Source organism: Schistosoma haematobium, chromosome ZW, assembly GCF_000699445.3.
Source record: "Schistosoma haematobium chromosome ZW, whole genome shotgun sequence".
Classification (NCBI taxonomy): Eukaryota; Metazoa; Platyhelminthes; class Trematoda; order Strigeidida; family Schistosomatidae; genus Schistosoma; species Schistosoma haematobium.
Window position 1 is genome coordinate 71,316,075 of NC_067195.1, and position 18,632 is coordinate 71,334,706.

Here is an 18,632-nt window from a genome sequence, read left to right on the forward strand (position 1 = left end):
CCTCTTTTAGTCGAACCTAGCACATTACCTATATTTAAAATGCTTAAACTATTTTTATAAATCATACATCAGCTCCCCGATACTTTAGTTTGATATTTTGAGACAATTACTTTGAAAACTGATGGTGTTTTCTTATTACTAAAGCGAGTACATAGTTTCGCCGAAGTTAATACCTATATACTGAAAAATATCAAAGGTATCTGTAAGTACAAGACTTCATTACAGGCATATCTAGTTATCTTAAATCAAGCATTATTTATATAAAATCACTTTCTATTGTGTTTCATTTTCTGAGTTGCATATTTTAGTCAATAAAATTTGTGTTGATGATCCATATAAAGTCAATAAAAATTTCATGAGTAAATCGCTCGACCCAAACAACAACGATTCACCAACAAGAAATACACTTATCAATTAGAATAAATAATAACAAAAAACAAACCTGACCATTCATTGATTGCATTAGCTGAGGAAAGATCAGTAGGTTTTGTTAAACCAGACATACGATCACCATAAGCTGAACTTAACACAGTACTATTCATTACACAACGTGAATCATCTTCCGGTGTAGATACAACTCCATCCGTTAAATCACCTTCACTTGTATTCACAGATGTCAGTTCACTTTTTGAATCAGTTTGATTAGTATCTCGACTTGATGGTGAGATAGATCTACTACCAAAGTGTGCATTTTTAAGTGTTGGAAATTTTATTCCCAAAAACCTCTTCTCTTTCGACTTATTTGTAGGCTTTTCTGCTTTATTAACAGTTGATCCAGTTGAATCAGAGTCTGTTGAATCTTCTTCCAATTCAATGTCTTCAGTTCCACTAGTTAACCAATATTTTAAGCGTAATATAGCACGATTACGTTGATAAATTGGACTAGGTATGAGACCAGCTAATGTTCCTATTGCACCAGACAAACCACGTTCTTCATCACTCCTATAATAATAGATTCATAAAAAATACATAGAATAAAAACGAATGAATTAGTCATGAAAAAATATTACTAATAAGTAACATTAAACACTGATATATTTTGTGTAACAACATAAACAAAATACGAACAACCTGAAGACCTTTTTTTACCATAAACCTAAATTAACTAAAGCAAAATACTGAAATGACAAAACGCTGAGCTGTGCTTTCACTTGACACATTAGACAAGAATACCTCAAATAATCTGTTAGCTGTTAAGCCAGTTATTTCCTTGAATTAACCTTAGCATATTAATTTTTGAAGTAGCTATGTCTAAACACATTCAAAATTACAATAATACATGGGATATATCCGATTTCCAACAGATGATAGAGTCATCGGTAAAGGATAATAGTTATTATGATTCATCAACTTACCATAGGTTTGATATACATTCTCAAATTAATCATCCACACACAAGTGATTCTGTAAATATCCCTAATAAACAGAAGTATTTTTGTCCCATATAGGTGGATCATAAATCGTTGCCTTATTCTTCATTGAGATATCTAGGCGGATAACTATCACATGTTTTCCCATATATACACACATAACCAACTAAATCATCACTACGAGTCAAACGCATGTCTACTAACATCTGGAAGTTATGAATAAGTACAAATAATTGATCATATCAAGATATTATACATCTAACAAAAACATAACTAACTCACCGATAAGCTTGCCACCAATTTGGATCTTTCCTGCCTGTAACGTGTATAATGTCTCCTTTGGTAAATCCTAAACCCAATTCTTTACATGCTATATAACGGTCGTCAGTGGGTTCATAAGTAAATAATGCACGTAGATGTATCTGTCAAATAAACGACGTAAACACAGAGATCAGGAATATACACATAATAGAACGAAAATCATCAAACTTATTGACACAAACAACACCAGGTAAATTAAAACAAATAAATTTGAAAACAAACCCTAAAATTGGTAATAGATAGGTCAGTTCTGAAATTCGAAACATCAACCGAATATCATTACTTATCAGCAGAATAGTTTTAATTTATACAATTTGTATTTATACGTGAATAATGAAGTGAATAGATTCAATTCACTGAACCACTAAATTGATGATTTTGTAATCTAGAAAATTCCGTGATTTCCGTTAGAACACTTAAAACACTAAGTTGAGAGAATGGATCTATTCAAAAAATCGTTTTTTCAGTGGAATTAAGGATTAAGAAATATGTAAATTTGTCTGGATACCATCAACAATAGACTTCTGTGGAAGAGAAAAAAACAGCTTTCAGATGAAGAGAAAATTAGAAAAATATTATAGAAGTGGATAGGATACATATTGCGCATATCATCAAACTGCATCACGAGGCGAGCCCTAACTTGGACTCCTGAAAGGAAACAAAAAAGAGACAAACCCAAGAAAACACAGCGTCGGGTATTAGAAGGAAATATCAAAAGGATGAATAGCAACTGGAAACAACTGGAAAGAATGGCCCAGGACAGAGTTGGATAGAGAGTGTTGTTGGTCGGCCTACACTTTTCTACGAGAGATAACTGGTGAAAGTAAGTATTATATGTAAATAAATGGATATTTTTATTAAAATAATTGTTGTCTGTCCTGATTACTAGTAGTTGATATTACAATCCATCGTTTCCTTCTGTTCTTTTTCATTCTAAAATTATCCCACATTATCTTCGAATTTCAATAGTTGGTGTACACACAGTTACTACTAACAATTCTTATTTGGTATATATGGTTTCCAATATTTACTTTTCAATTTGAAATTCTGCCTCCTACTGATTACATAATTATGATACGTGCAATTGGAAGAGAAGGTTGGGTCCAAGAATGTCCCACTAACTATTACACTCAACTACTATCACGGTTTTGGTTGCTTTTTAGTAATTCCATTTGTTATTCTATCAGTTTCCTTTACAATCTAGCACAGTTCGGTTCGAAATAGAAAACATAACCCTAAATGAAAAAATTAATTATGTAATACATCACAAACAGATATATCTCTCATTTAGATAAAAATCAGGGGCAATTTCTTTGACTAAAATAAAAATAAAACCAGGTTAAAATTTGGATGATGTTCCTCATTACAGAGGAGTACTGAGCGATGCGTATTGATTCAAACCTTATTGAGGTTCCGGTTTCCCCCAAACCCAACGGGTTGCGTTTCTAAATTTCGGCTGTCTTAAGTAAGTAAAATACTCGATTGCATATTGTTAGAGTTTAATTTTCGAGTTAAAAATAAAATTCAGTATTCTAATATTATAATCTGAACATACAAACAAAACTTCAGTTGAGTTTATGGGCTGAATATGTCTTGTGATAAACCATTATGGAGAGTATATAATTAAAAAATCATAGTTGAACATTTTATTGTTGCATCATATAAATTCATGATCACTACTTTTTTCCCATCCTGTCACATCACTTCTTTTAATCATTATTTTATACAAATAATAAATGTCGAGAATTACAAGACAATACTTTCATAAAGAAATGGTTCAATGATTAGACTACTTGATTTTTAACCACTACAACGTACAGTCGAAAATGATTCTCTATCTATTTTCTTAATCTGATAATTCAAATAGCATCACTAAATCTAACATGAAATATTCCAATAGTTGAGATCATGAGTCAATTAAAGCTAGAACACCATAGAAAACCTGGAAGCACTGGACGACCGTTTCGTCCCATTGTGGGATTCCTCAGCAGTGCGCATCCACGATCCCGCCCCCGCGAGGTTCGAACCCAGGACCTATCGGTCTCGCATGTGAACGCTTAACCTCTAGACCATCGAGCCGGCACCTAATGGTGTTAATGTCTAACTTTAACTAATCCAAGAAATTGAGCGACACACCCACTATGGTTTTCAGTGATTCACTATCTCACAACATATTTGTTTAAAAACTTTGTATTCAATTATTAACCTGTGCTCACAAACAAATTTTAAATAATTATAATCGTAAGAACTAAAGATGAATTTGCTAGAATCATTTATTCGTCTAAATAAATGTTGTCTTGATCAAGATTATTAAGCTATTAACAAGTTCCTAATCATAATAATAATAAGAAAAATATAGAATTATCTCATACTTACAATTCCTTTAGTCGATATTGATGAATATGGATCAAGTGCCGGTGCAACAAGAAGAATAATTCTCCCATGTAGTGAAGCCTAAAATAGAAGTTGTTGTTTTTTAAATACAGATGTATTACCATTTGATGTAAAACAAAGTTAATACGTTTGAAACAAAGCTTCATAAATTCAATTAAAATGAAAAATAACCTTTTATAATCATTTCAAGACAATAAGTTTCTAATGAGCATTAAATGTCGTTGTTTTCACGTTGAGTAATGAATGGATTCAGAGTGAACATCTTTATTACATAAGAGTGAAGCACACTTAAATAAATGCTACTAAGCATTATAGTGTTTCATTCGGACGATCCTATTATATGCTATTTCTGTATTATTCTATTACTAATTTCTTATTAGGTGTAAATTACTTCATCTCTATTGTATATAGTCAATGTAAGTATAGACACTTCATCTTTAAACATGATCACAGCTTAATTATGTTAACCTTTAAATCAATTAAAAAGATCCCTTATTACCAATACACAAACACAGCCAAATTAAATGAAAAAGTGACAATTTTTAATTATTTTCTAAGAGTGATTGCTACCCTGACATGATGGTCGGTTATGTTTACTTATCGTGACGACCAAATCGAGCTATATTGGCTGGAATACTTATTCTTTCAGGTCCTACTATACTTGGCAAGTCGGTTGAAAAGGGATAAGACTAAAAGCAAAAACTTTGAGTTCGAAGGCAAAGTCTTACTACCTACTGTACTAATGTATGATGGCAGTGACATCCTTACTTTATACAAACAGCATTTACGGTGATGCTGCCTTCCTACATCAAGAGGAATGGGCTAGAAAAGGTAGGGCTTAAAATCAATACAACTCATCTTGCCTTACTAATTTACGCTTCGAGAGGTAAGACCTTTAAAGTATGGGGACAATACATCAAGAACTACTTGAGAAAGAGCTATATGTGAACAACCTCAAGCAGTTTTCCCTTGGACTCCGTGGTCACACTACCAGGTCGCCAAGACTAATACTAATCCAATTTCCCTTTCATGATCTTCAAGAAACATTCTTCTACGGTGTGAGCAACCAAGGAATGACCTCCACACATACATATGCAAACACCTCAAACAGTGCAGGGGATCACCTTGGTCACAATCACAATAGGCTTGCTACAATCACATCCCTTCTTTACTTCCTAAAAATATTTTTATCCTTACTATCAACCCTTCTATTATAGCTTCATCTTAATCCCCAAAGCTAATTGTTAGAAGAGTGAACTTATCTGTTCCTGAGAATGTATTTATTCTATCTGGAAATGTTTGAATGTTCCTTTTACTCATATCTTGTAATTATTTGATGAACGTTTGACGAAAGGATCCTAATAGCGGATTGCCCCACACTGTTATCTTATTTGAATGCATCATCAACCAATTAAACATCTTTATCTTTATCGAGAGTTCAACTCAGTACCGATTTTCGTGAACATTAAAAAGTGACATACACTTTGTTATGAAATCATAACCCAAATATTCCAAGTTCAATTATGCTTTTTAAACTGGAGGTATCCATTTTAACTCAGCATCCAAAGGAATGAAAATGTATTTTTCAAAGCGATGAAAGTTCAGTTTGACTCTTAGTAGAAACATTAACATTCATTAAAGTGTGGACAAATTCTATTAACAAGTTATATATATGAAGATTTCGCTACTAACAACTAACAAATATCGTTTATTAGTCACAAAAAAAAAGTTAATTGACCTATAATTCCCATTTAAACATTAAAAACACGAAGTTCAGCGACGGGTTCTCTTTTCAACGAATTTATTATCAAGCTATACAATCGTATATATATGAAAAATCTTTATTTATATTAAAATTAGCTTAGATATACTATAAAGTTAGACGGCAAAATACTAATGATCATCAGCTACAATTAGTTTGTCACCATTATATTACCATTTATAAATGAACCAGAGTGCTGAAGAAACCTTGAAAATATTTAACTGATTCATTCATTGCATAAAGGTATTGTGAATAAAATTGCTTACCATAATATCACATACTGTATTCAAATCTTTCCCCATTAGTTCAATTCCATTGACAGATAACAGTTCATCACCTTCGTGAAGAAGATCTAGTTTACAAAATATTTTAACATAATGGAAACGTGAATATTTCAAAAGTTTCTGTTTGTTGTGAAAATGTAATGTGAATTTGGAATGTTTAACACAATACACCCCACAATGAGGTATTAAGAATGACAAATGAAGTCTTTAAGTTCCAAAGGAATTGTAAACGTCAAAACGTTTACTGACAAGAAATGGTTTTCAACATCATTCAGTATAACTACGTAACTACCGAGTAAATGCTATGTCTTGATTCGGAAATCTTCAGCACTCGACAAGTATGAAAACACTCAGGTTTAGATAGAGGTACATTAAGCTCCAAAACAAAGTTGGTTTTAACCAGTCTTTTTACATCTGAGATGTCATGGAGAATATCCAACGCTGAAACTTTGGATAACAAACTCTATTTTATTTATAAGAAAGGAAAGAACAATAGAAAACCAATATCATCCTTAATACTTAAAAGTATTTATATCAGAGTACAACTAAAAGTAATATTTCATGGTTGAAATCACGAAATGACTTATCTAGACAACCATTAAAACCTGAGAAGCATTCAACAGCTACTTCGTTCTAGCATGAGACTTCTTTATAGTGCACACCCACGAACTCGCCGAATATTGGACCCAGGACCCTTGGGTCCTGAGGATAGCTTTTAACCGTTAGACCGCTGGTTCAGTATCCAATGTTTCGCATGTAAACTACGAAATCCAACAATCTCCAAAAACCTCCTATGATATCAAGTGATATTTATGCAAAATTCGAGCCACCATTTTTTAAAGATATAGTAATGTGTAAACAAACTTCATTCTACACAATTGGGTTAAGGACCAAATAGTTGTGCCGATACGAAGTGATTGATCGTTGATCTAAGTCACCTTCAGAAATTAGAACCTCCCTGTTGAGGTTCACCCGATGATGGTTACTCCACGATTTTACTAATTGTTTTAGAACTATACTATTTTTGTTTAATTTGTTACCAACATAGGTAGTGCAATTTTTTTTCAACGGACATTTTATTCTGCTCCTGCTAATTTTCATTGCGGTTAGTTGAATAAACAGACATTTATACTAGATCCTTTGCTACTTATTACTGACTGATCACTATGATATTAACAGCCATCTTGAATTATGCAAACAACAACTCAAATAAATAGGATAGCATAATGTACCAAGACAAATTCACCAGTAATATGATGATCACACTACTCATAATGAGTGTCATATACATTTATGAAGAACTAACATGTAACGAATATCCAAAATCATACCATTACTCTATGATTACTTTTTGATTCACATTAGCTACAATGTAATAAACTTTAGGTCTAGGTTTCGAGTTATTATAACTATAAACAAATTGATATAACAAACAGAAAAAATGAAATTAGTTTGTTAGTCATTTAAATACTTGGCTGGTGATATACACAGGTAGACGCTTGAGAATAGAGCTGACTATAAATAGTATCTTTGTATGATTACAACTAATCTTGGGTCATTTGAGAAAAAAAGCCTATAATTCATATTCAATTTAGATTGTTTACAAAAGTTGAACAATTGTGGTATCTTAGATGAATTTTTAACGGTTGAATAGTTTTTAAAGTTAGTTTAGTTAACAATAACATATTGATTACTAAGTTGTGAGTACTTTAAACCAATCAAAAATAACTGTTACAATGAATAGACATGAATGAACATTAGTTACTCTAACACCATATTTTTTTCAATTTTTTGTTACTCGTTTCCTATCTGATAAGTAGCTAAAGGTCACAATATCTCAACTGAATAGTTTACTTATAAATAACAGTAAAAATTTTGTAACATATTCTCAGATATACTCAGTTAAATAGTTAATGGTTCTATCTTTTAAAATCTATTCACTTGAGATTTAAGGATCGATTCTGTGAGCATAACTATCATTTGTGTCAACTTAGTTATGTCCATCTTCTTTTAAAATCCATTGAAATATCGAAGGAAATAATTGCACATTTATTTACATTGGTTACTTACTTGTCTTACAAGCTAAACCCCCATTAACAATCCGAGCAATTAGAATTGAATTTCTTTCCAAACGAACTGTAGCTCCCTGGCAAATATTACGGAAATAAAAACAGTAAATTTTATAAAAGAGAATTCGACAAATAAACATTTTCGTAAATTTAAAAAGTGAAAAATATGTACTAATTTATGCTTCATATTTTCATGAGCGAATTTATTATAATCAAACTTTTTCTGACTTACCAAAAATTCATTACCAGTTTTTTGAAGAATAACATATTTTAATCTAACTCCATGTTCCGAATAGGAGTCACGACCTTGATCATCGTATGCAAGTGTAGCGTAACAACCTGGGACAGAAGATTTTTGAATATATGAACTAGAAATAGAGTTTCTATCGATATCCTCTGACATGTCAAAACTTTCAGATGCAACAAAATCTTCATCAGCATCAAAAAGCCATGTATTTGCTAATCCATCCATAGCAATTAATAAGTTCTAAACAATAAGATATATTAAATGAAACTTAGAAATCATATGATTATTTCATTGTTTAGTGGAAATTTAAAATTTACTAAACAGTAACAACGTTTTAGTATATTGTAAATTATTTAGAAGACAACACACTATTGAAATTATAAAGTTATTATTCTGACTGTAATTCCCCAAGAGGTTTCATACAGCTGTCCAATAAACTTCATGTGAATCGTATAACTCAAAGGCAATGAAAACCAAATTAAATGTCATATTTACAAGAATTATCGTTAGGATAGTAACTTAACTATTTTGTCACATGACCTGTACTTTCTTATGATAATAAGTTATATTATGTACGTTGTTAGATTTGGTAAAGTATGACATTTGATAATATCCTGAACTATTCTTAATTCACTTTCAATTCAGGTAATGGAGTGAATTAAAAATAAACTAATACATAATATATGCTGTGATCACATCAATCCATGAAAGTTGACCATCAAATCAATTAACTTTTTTTTAATTTAATGCTATACCTGCAACTTTGGTGAAATTTACTTACTAGACCGTAATACATTCAAGCAATTTGAGAAACTTGATAAGTATTCACCAACAGTTAAAACACTAATATCACTACTATATAGTAATGTTGCATACCTGAAATAAAGGGGATGAGCATAAATTAAGTATTGCGGAAATACAATTTAGAGTAAACGCATCAAATTGACCCGGATTCTTCAATGCAGTTAATAACTGTTCTTTAACAGCTTCCATCGTGTCGTATGCCAATCCAGCTAAAACAGGCCAACGATATCTCGGTTTAGGATGCATAACACTTTTACAAGTCTCATAAGCTTTCGCAACTTTGTCATGCATAAGAAATGCTTTTGATAAACTTGGATCGGATAAAACGTTTAAAAGCCACTCCCATTGTTCTGTTTCGGAATCCAAAGTAGTTTCGTTTGTTGGAAGTGTGACATCTGATGATTGAAATTTATTCTCATTCTCATCTCTTAGAACTGGCATCTTCGTCCGTAGATAGCACAAAAGTTCCATGAGTTCTAAAATTTAACAAATCATAAACAAAAGATAGTTATTTTATAAAGCACGAAGAACTATCATAGTAAGATGAAGTAAGCTTCTTTCATTTCGTATGCTCTATACCGTCCACATGTATACTAATTTTATAAATAAAATGTTTTAAAAAATAGAGTTTTGCGTTTAACATGTGTACAGTAATTCAATTTGCTGATCAGTAGTAAGTAGTTACTTTCCAATACCTCATAAGTCCAATTTATAGAGAACAAGATAAGTGTGAGAGAGAGACTATTCTTGCAATCGACCAAAATAAATATGTGTATATTGTAAGAAATATTGTAAAAAAAACCTAGTTACTGCAAAAAATACTCACTAAGTAATCATAAAAAGGTGACAATAATAATACTGAGATGGAGGTTATTAAATGAAGTGCTTGCAATCATAAATTAAATTCTGATTACAACGAAGATTTAGGGATTTGTCTTATTAATAAAACAACTTCAGATTCATCTCCTAGTTACATGGTTTAAGTATAAAGACACCGACATATTGTTAAGAAAGGTATGTTATTCCATCTCTCTGCAATCGGCAAACGTCCAATTCATGTCATGATATTACTGTAGACCCATAATTAACGCTGTAAGAGTGGTACTCAAAAATATTATTTTAATAGTGGTACATTACAACACTCAAAATTTTGGCGATAAAATCTGTTGAACTTGCAAGACTTATCACAACCAGGATATCAGTGATAGGGAAGTAATCTCAGACTACGTCTTTAGTATTTATCGAATTCTTAAGTTGAAACATGTCGCTGCTCCACACTAACATTTCTTCGGCTGCAAAATGTTTAAATTTGCCGAATCACTCTTGTCTAACTTCGTCACAGACCTGCTACTAAAACTAATTCTTCATATAATTGAGCGTCTGCAGACTGGTCTTTCACATAAAGACCTGTTGGTCGATACCTATTTGCCAGGAAAAATTATGCCTATACATATAAGGTTGTGCGATCATATTGACCATCACTACCAATCTAAGAAGTATTTTTCACTCACTAAACGCAAAAGGTGGGATTTGTAGCAGAATTGTGTCAATAATTATCATAATAACAAGCAATTGAATGACTGAGTAGATTAACAACTAGTCAGGAGTATTCTGCTTGTGGCAAACAACAAGTTCTTCGTGGATTCCGAAAGTTGTTATTACGCAAAGTACTAAAGAATAATGAAGTCACAAGACAACCCCTCAATACACTCATTAAAACAACACCGAAAGAAAAAACAACAAGCAAATAAACTTTTGCTGTTAGAATAATAATATGCATGGATCATCAATAACAATTTGAATAACTTATTTATCCATATATGTTCTAGCTCGAAACACTGATATATATATAGGTATAACTACATATATACTACTTTTCTCAGTCATTCTTCATTGTATGATTGCGTGAATGTTCTGTATATCATTTTGGGACAAAATATTTAGTACTTGAAAAACAAACAAATATTACATAAGTTTTATCTTTTTCACCTAAAAACTGTGATTCTATTTTTCTGTTTCCTTCATTAGTTACCCTCTTTATTCTTATTAATACAACGGTTAAATTAAAGCATTATGATAATCTGTTGTTTAAGTTCAAAATTAAGTAAGATTACTACAAAAAAAGTATTTGACATTTTGTGTAATAAAACAGTTCTATTGCTTTACAGTATATTTAGTGAAAAATATTCAAGACAATCATTTTAATGAGTTATCATTAAGTTTAAAGTAATAGGAGCGTTACCAGTTATAAATCACAAAGTTTTATCAGCTAGTTTGAAGTTGAACTAGAGTTTAAGTTACCATAAAATATAAGGTTGACTGAATTCAATTATCTTGAATTTAATATGAACTACTGTCAGCTCTGAATATGCTTGCGTTATCTACTATCCTCTACTTGCTATTTTCAAAGTTAAGAAAGCTCACGATTTTTTCAGGCAGACCGTAATCTTGTTGCGAAGTTCAGCCACAGAAAAACATGTAAACTCTGAGGCTTTTCGAAAGGCGAATGATCGATTATACCCATTAAAAAATTTTAAACCCATCTAAACTATACAGAATTACATCTACGATGAAAGTGTCCGGTTCTTATATGAGTTCTCTGGTCCTATAATTATGATGTCTTTAAGATGAAATCCGTTTTAAGTGACCACATAAGATTCAAGTTAAATAAATGTACCAAGGACCTAACTGATTCAACTGAGAAAAGAATCGCGAAATTACTCATCGTTCTCCCGAAAAAGATAATCGATAACTCCACTTGCAATAGCCTACGACCTCGTGGGTCTCGTATGCCCCATATTTATGGTTTATCAGAAATAAATAAACAAGGTACTCCTTTTAGACGTATTCTGTCAATTTTCAATTCACCCTAACACAAAGTTGCACGATGGTTAGCGGATAAGTTAAAACCAGTCCATCAACCATTAGCCAGTTATAAATTAAAGGAATCATTTGGATTTGCTAACAGTATGAACCGCATAAATATTGATGGTAACTTTTTGGTTTCCTTTGATGTGACATCACTGTTTACAAAAATAGCACTTCTTGAAACCCTAGACATGGTTTGCCAGCATTCTGACATTCTACTTCTACCAGCATCATAATTCAAACGACTGTTAATCATATGTACAAAAGATGTTCAGTTCCAGTCCAACAATATCATATTACCCATAAACTGATAGTGTAGCAGTGGGAAGTCCGTTAGGTCCTGTACAAGTAAATATTTTCATGGTTGATCTCAAAAGAACCAAGCTCAAAGAAGCGATTGATGGAATGATGTATTATTCGAGGTATGTTGATGATACCTTCATCGTATGTAATAATCAACAACATGCAACAAATCTGCTAAAACTTTTCAACAAGGCCCATCCAAATATCCGTTTTACTATGGACCATAAAAATGGAAACAAGTTCCATTTTCACGATATCGCAATAAAACGAAGGAAGGATGGCACAGTTCAACATTCAATTTATAAGAAAGACAAATGAGTGAGATTTGTCTCAATTTCAGTAACTTTTTTCCAATCAGTTACAAAAATCACTTGTTAAAACACTATTTCACAGAAAAAACATTACGTACTGCCGATACAATAGAAGAAAAAGCAGTAATGAATGTTAAAAGCTGTTAAAAGAACGACGGATACCAACTGAAATTTATTCTGAAGTATCAAAAACGTGAAGATAAAAAACCTGAAGAAACTACAGTAAGTAAAAAAACATATTTTAATCCAACTTCAATTCAAAGGTGATGATTTCACAGGGTCAATCAATATGAGACTAAAAACTGCATTGAAAAGAACTTATCCTGCGGCTAAACTGATTGCCTTGTCCAAAATAACGGGATCTTCAACACAATCAAAGGTCGATAGTTATCCTTTTCTTGTTACCACCAACTAAGTATACAAATTTTCATGTGTCTGCCAAAGCAGTTTCATTGGTAGAACACAAAGGAAAGCCTGCGTCTGATTCAAAGAACGTAGTCCGAAAAGTGCAAGGTTGATTGGATTAAAAGCATTCGGTAGTGCCATCTCAAAACATCTCCTTGACACAGGCAATAAAGTCGATACACTGAAGTCTTTCAAGGTAATTAATAAGCAATCAAACTCCAATCTTTTAAAATTTGCTGAAACGATAGCAAACAAACGTCTCAAACCAGATCTATGTATCCAAAAAGAGACAGTAATAAATCTTTCTTTGCCCAGGTAACACTCAACGCCCCTTTTTACTTATAACGTCATTCATTATTTCAACTCTTTCTGTCATTTTTCTTCCATACATAACTGATTGATTTCAATTCATTTCTTTCTTTATTACCACTAAGATGTTTTTGGTTGCTTCATTACATAATTATCTGATGCTTGTTAAATCCATGACTTATAATCACTATTTCAATGTTTTGGAACTTTCCCTCCCAAACTTTATTTATCCAAAACAAACTTTTTATGACCTTATTAACGTTATCGGAACTTTCGATACATTATGATACACATATTCATCTCCAATCATCCCCGTATTCATAAATATGTTAATACCTGTAATGACTTTGATTTTAAAGTATTATAGGTTGTAAGCAGCCGATGAAAACCTGACAGAATAAAATGAATACATATTATTCTGCACCAATCTTCGTTCTTGCTCTTTTTAAGATAACAAAGGGAATTATGTACATGAAATTCTTATAATTGAGTTACGGCTATCGCCTGCATTCGCTGGAAGTTGGTTTAATCTTTAAAACCTTGTGTCACCAAGCTGAAACTAACTCGTTTTCCAAATATTCATATGTTATTTCACTGCGTGGTTTTTTTATATTTTTATTTTAACACATAGATATTGGTACAAGGAGGCACCAAATACATGTGCTCCACATAAACTTCATTCGGTATGTGTGAGTGCTGTGATACTGCTCGGGTGCACAAACCAAAGCAGGTGGTTTCCTTAGGGAACCACACCCCGAGCCTTCGACTTGAAGGTCTGATCCACAAGACAGTGGAGCACCATAAGGAGACGCAGTCCTATGGTAGCCGGTGACCAACGATTGGTTCACACGCTATTTGTTCCCGCAGGATACTGGAGCTCATGTGCACCATTGGTTTGGAATCAGGGTTTTACAACTCCTCTAGGTGGACTCTCTATGCCCACCAACCCCGTTAAAGCGCCGAACATTCGCTTTTCGTCCTCTCAGCTTTGTAAACAACATTTGGGAGCATTTCACTACGTGGTTCACAAGACAGTAATGAAGAGATATGTTTTGTTTTTAATCATCTATAAGAATGTTACAGTGTTATTATGATAAGCATTATAAATCTTTTACACGAGTTACTTCATGTTCACAGTTCAGTGAGAAATAAAAAACGGTTAGCTCTTGAAGCTAGAGTTCATGCCCTAATCTACTAACAGTGGTAACGTCAAGCGATTGGTGTGAAACCAATTTTTTGTTTTTAATTGTCGATAATTCTATTTGTTATCCTTTGCTAATTAAGTGACAAAATAGCACTCTGATGAAGAATTAGATCAACAAAACTTGTTAGTGTTAGACGTGTTTGTTTCATCAGGTTAGCCTCTGCCTAAAAAGACAGTGAGCTATTGAAAAATGTTCAGAGAACCTCAACTAAGTTGATTCCGAAGATAGCAAAGCTCCCATACGATGATCGACTGACTTAACCTATTTCCATTGAGATATAGAGGTGAACTGACCACAGTTCTTAAATTACTGAGTGACAAATTTACATATGATATACCACCACTTTCCAAAACAGATAATTTACGAGAACATCATAAGAAAGTTTACAAGCTCAGAACAAACTGCCTATCAGTTGACTATCGATTTTCCCATCGAGTTGAAGATGGCACAGGTAGTCAGTGTTTGATAACGCTTTTACCAATAGCACCTTCTAATATAACTAGTACCCACCAAGAAAAATCAAAAGACAAAATCGAGGAGATCAGAAGTTGTATTTGACGATTGCCAATATATAGGAATTGTCTGATCTAGTCTGGCTAGCGATTGCGGTAGATGTTGAGCACAGCGTTAACACATGTGATCTGGTGCGGATGGATGCCCGAGTGCCTTCAGCTAGGTGAGCCCATTAAAACTAATCTGGTCAGCATCCAATGTCGAAAACTCACAGAGCTATTTATCTTGGGGATTTATTTACCGCTACAGAATCATCAACGAATGGGATTCATTCCCTCAACACGCTATTGGAGATCCATCCGTCGATGATATCAAAGGAAAGTTAGATCGTCAGAGAGATCATCATTTCGGAACTAACACAGACCGCCTAGCCTCCCGTCCTTTCTAAAATGAAACTGTATGCTCCAAAGTTACCAATCATTGAAGTTTTTATTGATTTAATTCACTCGTAATTTCTAAAAGCCTCTATTTTAATACCCACCAACATTTTCGTCAAGAATATTACTTCATCCACATAGACCAACTCATATGCTACCTATCTTATATGGATAAACTTCGACGTGGTCATATGAAAACTTAGTGTCAACATTATCGTTCGGTACTTATATTGAGTCAGTTTCTACTGTTTTATTATCTGTATGTATTTAGTTCAGTTGAAATTATTCGTGGCCACGAGTTTGTTACACAATAACCTATAACTTTTTCTCAATAAGATGAATTATGCATTGAGAAATTTCAGATGTGAACTATGTTTATTGATATACCAAGGCTTTTAAATAATTCATTCACGATGTAATTAGACGGTAATAAACCAGTGCAATAAATTGGACTCGTCATATTCTAAGTGCGTTATTCAAGGAGCGTCGTTCAGAATGACTGATTCAATTATATTTATTTACGAGCATACTGAACGGGTTTTTCCGAAAAACCACGCTTGTGTTCATACTTTTAGTATTGTTTGAATAGGTGAGAAAGAGCCCTTTTACTTATGTCTGTAATATACCAAATATCTACAAACACGTCCACATATACAGAAAGAAGTTCGAAAACACAACCTAGACTATTTTTCATATCTCATAACTACTGGTGGTCCACATTTTGCAACGTAAAAAAAGGATTATAGATTAAATACATAAGCGGAAATAAGTAAGCAACTCTCAGTGCAAATTCTTACACGGCGAAAGTTTCGCAATCTTCAGCCATGACCAAATTTCATTGTTTTATAATGCAATCCGTTAATCAAATAGCTTGCATGACGAGACTTTGTGAAGCACAACGATATATCGTTCTTATAAGAATAATTTGACAAATCAGACGAGTTTAGCCAGACTTATAACAAGAATTTAGTAGACCAGCATATCCACCAGGAAAAATTAACCACAACAATAATCTGTACTAATATTCCAAGTTCTTAAACACAAAATACCACGTTATTACTAATAAGCAATCAACGAACCTGTGTTACTTTCAACCTTTGAATCATCTTCAAATGCTTGATTTACTTCAGCCTTCTTGGATTCATCTCTTCTAATGATTCTCCTGTATTGTTCAATAGCTCGCAAACGACTAGACCCACGTAGTGAGGTACGAAGGAATTGTTTTTCTCCCTCCTTTTCTTTCTCCAAATCTTGCCTTTTCCTGACTTCTTCTGCATAAAACTCCAGGTTTCTATCTTTTTTGTGGCAGATAATTTAAAAAGAAAAACCCTACCCATCTGATTTTCCATAGCGAGTATAAAATACTAGACAGTCACTAACGTCACCTTAAAGTAACGCAAACGTTCGGAATATCGCTCATCCGATGAGATTATCAAATGATTCACAATAGTTCAAATAGCTCTGCACAAATAGGAAAAACTTTAGCTTAACGGGTTTCTGTATCTAGTAGTAGTGGATCACCGATGTTTACTGGTAAGATCCTAGGTGTATTAAACGGCAAAATGAAGAAAAAGGAATTAGTTAAGTAGAGCAAGATACTGTACTTAATCCTTAGTAATATGTCACTTTTGTCTTAAAGAACTGCTGGGAAGTGGCTTGGACTAGCCCAGCTGGCGACGAACTCCAACATTTGACTACTCTTACGGAGTAGAAGATGTACCTACAGTACGTTCTACTATATTACTTCCAGTTTCTGTGTGTTATCACTGACGTTCGTGTCGGGACTGAGCTTAATAAGTCGTTAAAAGGGAATTCCCGGAAGTTTTTAGGATAATATGAGTCATCAGGTCACATCTATGTAGTTTGCACTCTTATCGGCAAAGGTTCAATGACTGAAGGGGCTCTTCATTAAGCTTGAATTTAGGTACATTAAAGATGCCTCTAACTAGAAATTTCGACGTGTTGGACAATCTTACGGAGCGCCATAAAGATTCGCCAACACTGACAAACTCTTGAATATGCATTTGATGTGCTACCGAGCAACATTGGAAGTACATGGCTACCTCACCCTCCATTCCTGTGTTTCTGTCGTTGCGAATCAAAGAGATTACATTCGATTATAAATCAGATTCTAAATTTTTAGACTGTTGCGTTGATTATGAATACAAACTTCATGTTCTTTTCCACAGATCTTAAATTTTTCCCAGAAAAAGTCAATTTGGGAAAGTTGCTGTCATATGTCAATATAACCGAACCGCATAACTAATGAACAAGTCGTCACTAATAACACTAATAACACATTAATAGCACACTGTTTCTGGAATTAATTTCGAAGCCCTAGCTTTGGAACAACTTAACTAAGTCATATAAGTTTGCTTGAAGACCAAGATGATCAGTCCCACAAGTTATTGTCCTGCAGATATTGATGTTTCTGGAAAAAGTGCCGACGACTTTAACAGTCTTGATAAGTTACTGGTGTAGAGGAAAAAATGAAGCCTAAAGTGATTCTTTGACATACCCTTTTAAAAGATCTTCGTCTGGACATTGTCCCACTTGCTCTCACACTTTGTCTCTGTTTACACAGAAAATCTATCATCCACTCTTATTCTGCACCTGTTATTTTGAAGCTCAATAGCTTCTGCACAGGCCATAAATATAAAACATTATCAACTGCTTTGCCACCATCTATGGAAATCACATCGACAGACAAACCACTATCCTGTGTGTCTGTTTAGTTCCCGCTCCCAACTAGTAAATCCGTTAAACAAGAACGCTTATTCTGAAAACCGTGTTCTTCAAGAGTTCATAGACTGCATGATCCGTCGTCACTAATCAGCTTAACCCGAGTTATGTTCTCAGATACCTTGAAGCAATTCTAGTTAAACTGGCAGCTTGGTAGCTAGATATGATCTGTTCTCTTTCATATTCAAACATATTTCTAACTATAGCATTCTTCTAATCCCCAGGGGGTTGAATGCTAGTAACAATAGGTTGAACAATACTGTGAATGTCCACGAGGGACAACAGTAATCGTGGATGTGGCTTATCAGGCCCAGGTGACTTACCAGGTTTAAGGCCAGTAGACATTTG

General features: G+C 33.3%; 1 protein-coding gene across 1 annotated transcript in view; it reads right to left on the bottom strand.

Moving 5' to 3' along the window:
* The window catches only part of MPP5 (Maguk P55 sub member), a 30,679-nt gene extending 13,721 nt beyond the window's left edge, over positions 1 to 16,958 (bottom strand). The window contains exons 1-9 of the mRNA XM_051212212.1: positions 16,876 to 16,958; positions 16,622 to 16,837; positions 9,324 to 9,727; positions 8,433 to 8,687; positions 8,202 to 8,277; positions 6,114 to 6,199; positions 4,068 to 4,145; positions 1,653 to 1,792; positions 443 to 942 (exon numbers count right to left, since the gene is read on the bottom strand). Of these exons, the coding sequence (XP_051072364.1) occupies positions 443 to 942; positions 1,653 to 1,792; positions 4,068 to 4,145; positions 6,114 to 6,199; positions 8,202 to 8,277; positions 8,433 to 8,687; positions 9,324 to 9,727; positions 16,622 to 16,837; positions 16,876 to 16,891 (1,771 nt within the window). The 5' untranslated portion in view covers positions 16,892 to 16,958. The remainder of the gene's footprint in view (positions 1 to 442; positions 943 to 1,652; positions 1,793 to 4,067; positions 4,146 to 6,113; positions 6,200 to 8,201; positions 8,278 to 8,432; positions 8,688 to 9,323; positions 9,728 to 16,621; positions 16,838 to 16,875) is intronic.
* Between the last annotated feature and the right edge of the window lie 1,674 nt (positions 16,959 to 18,632).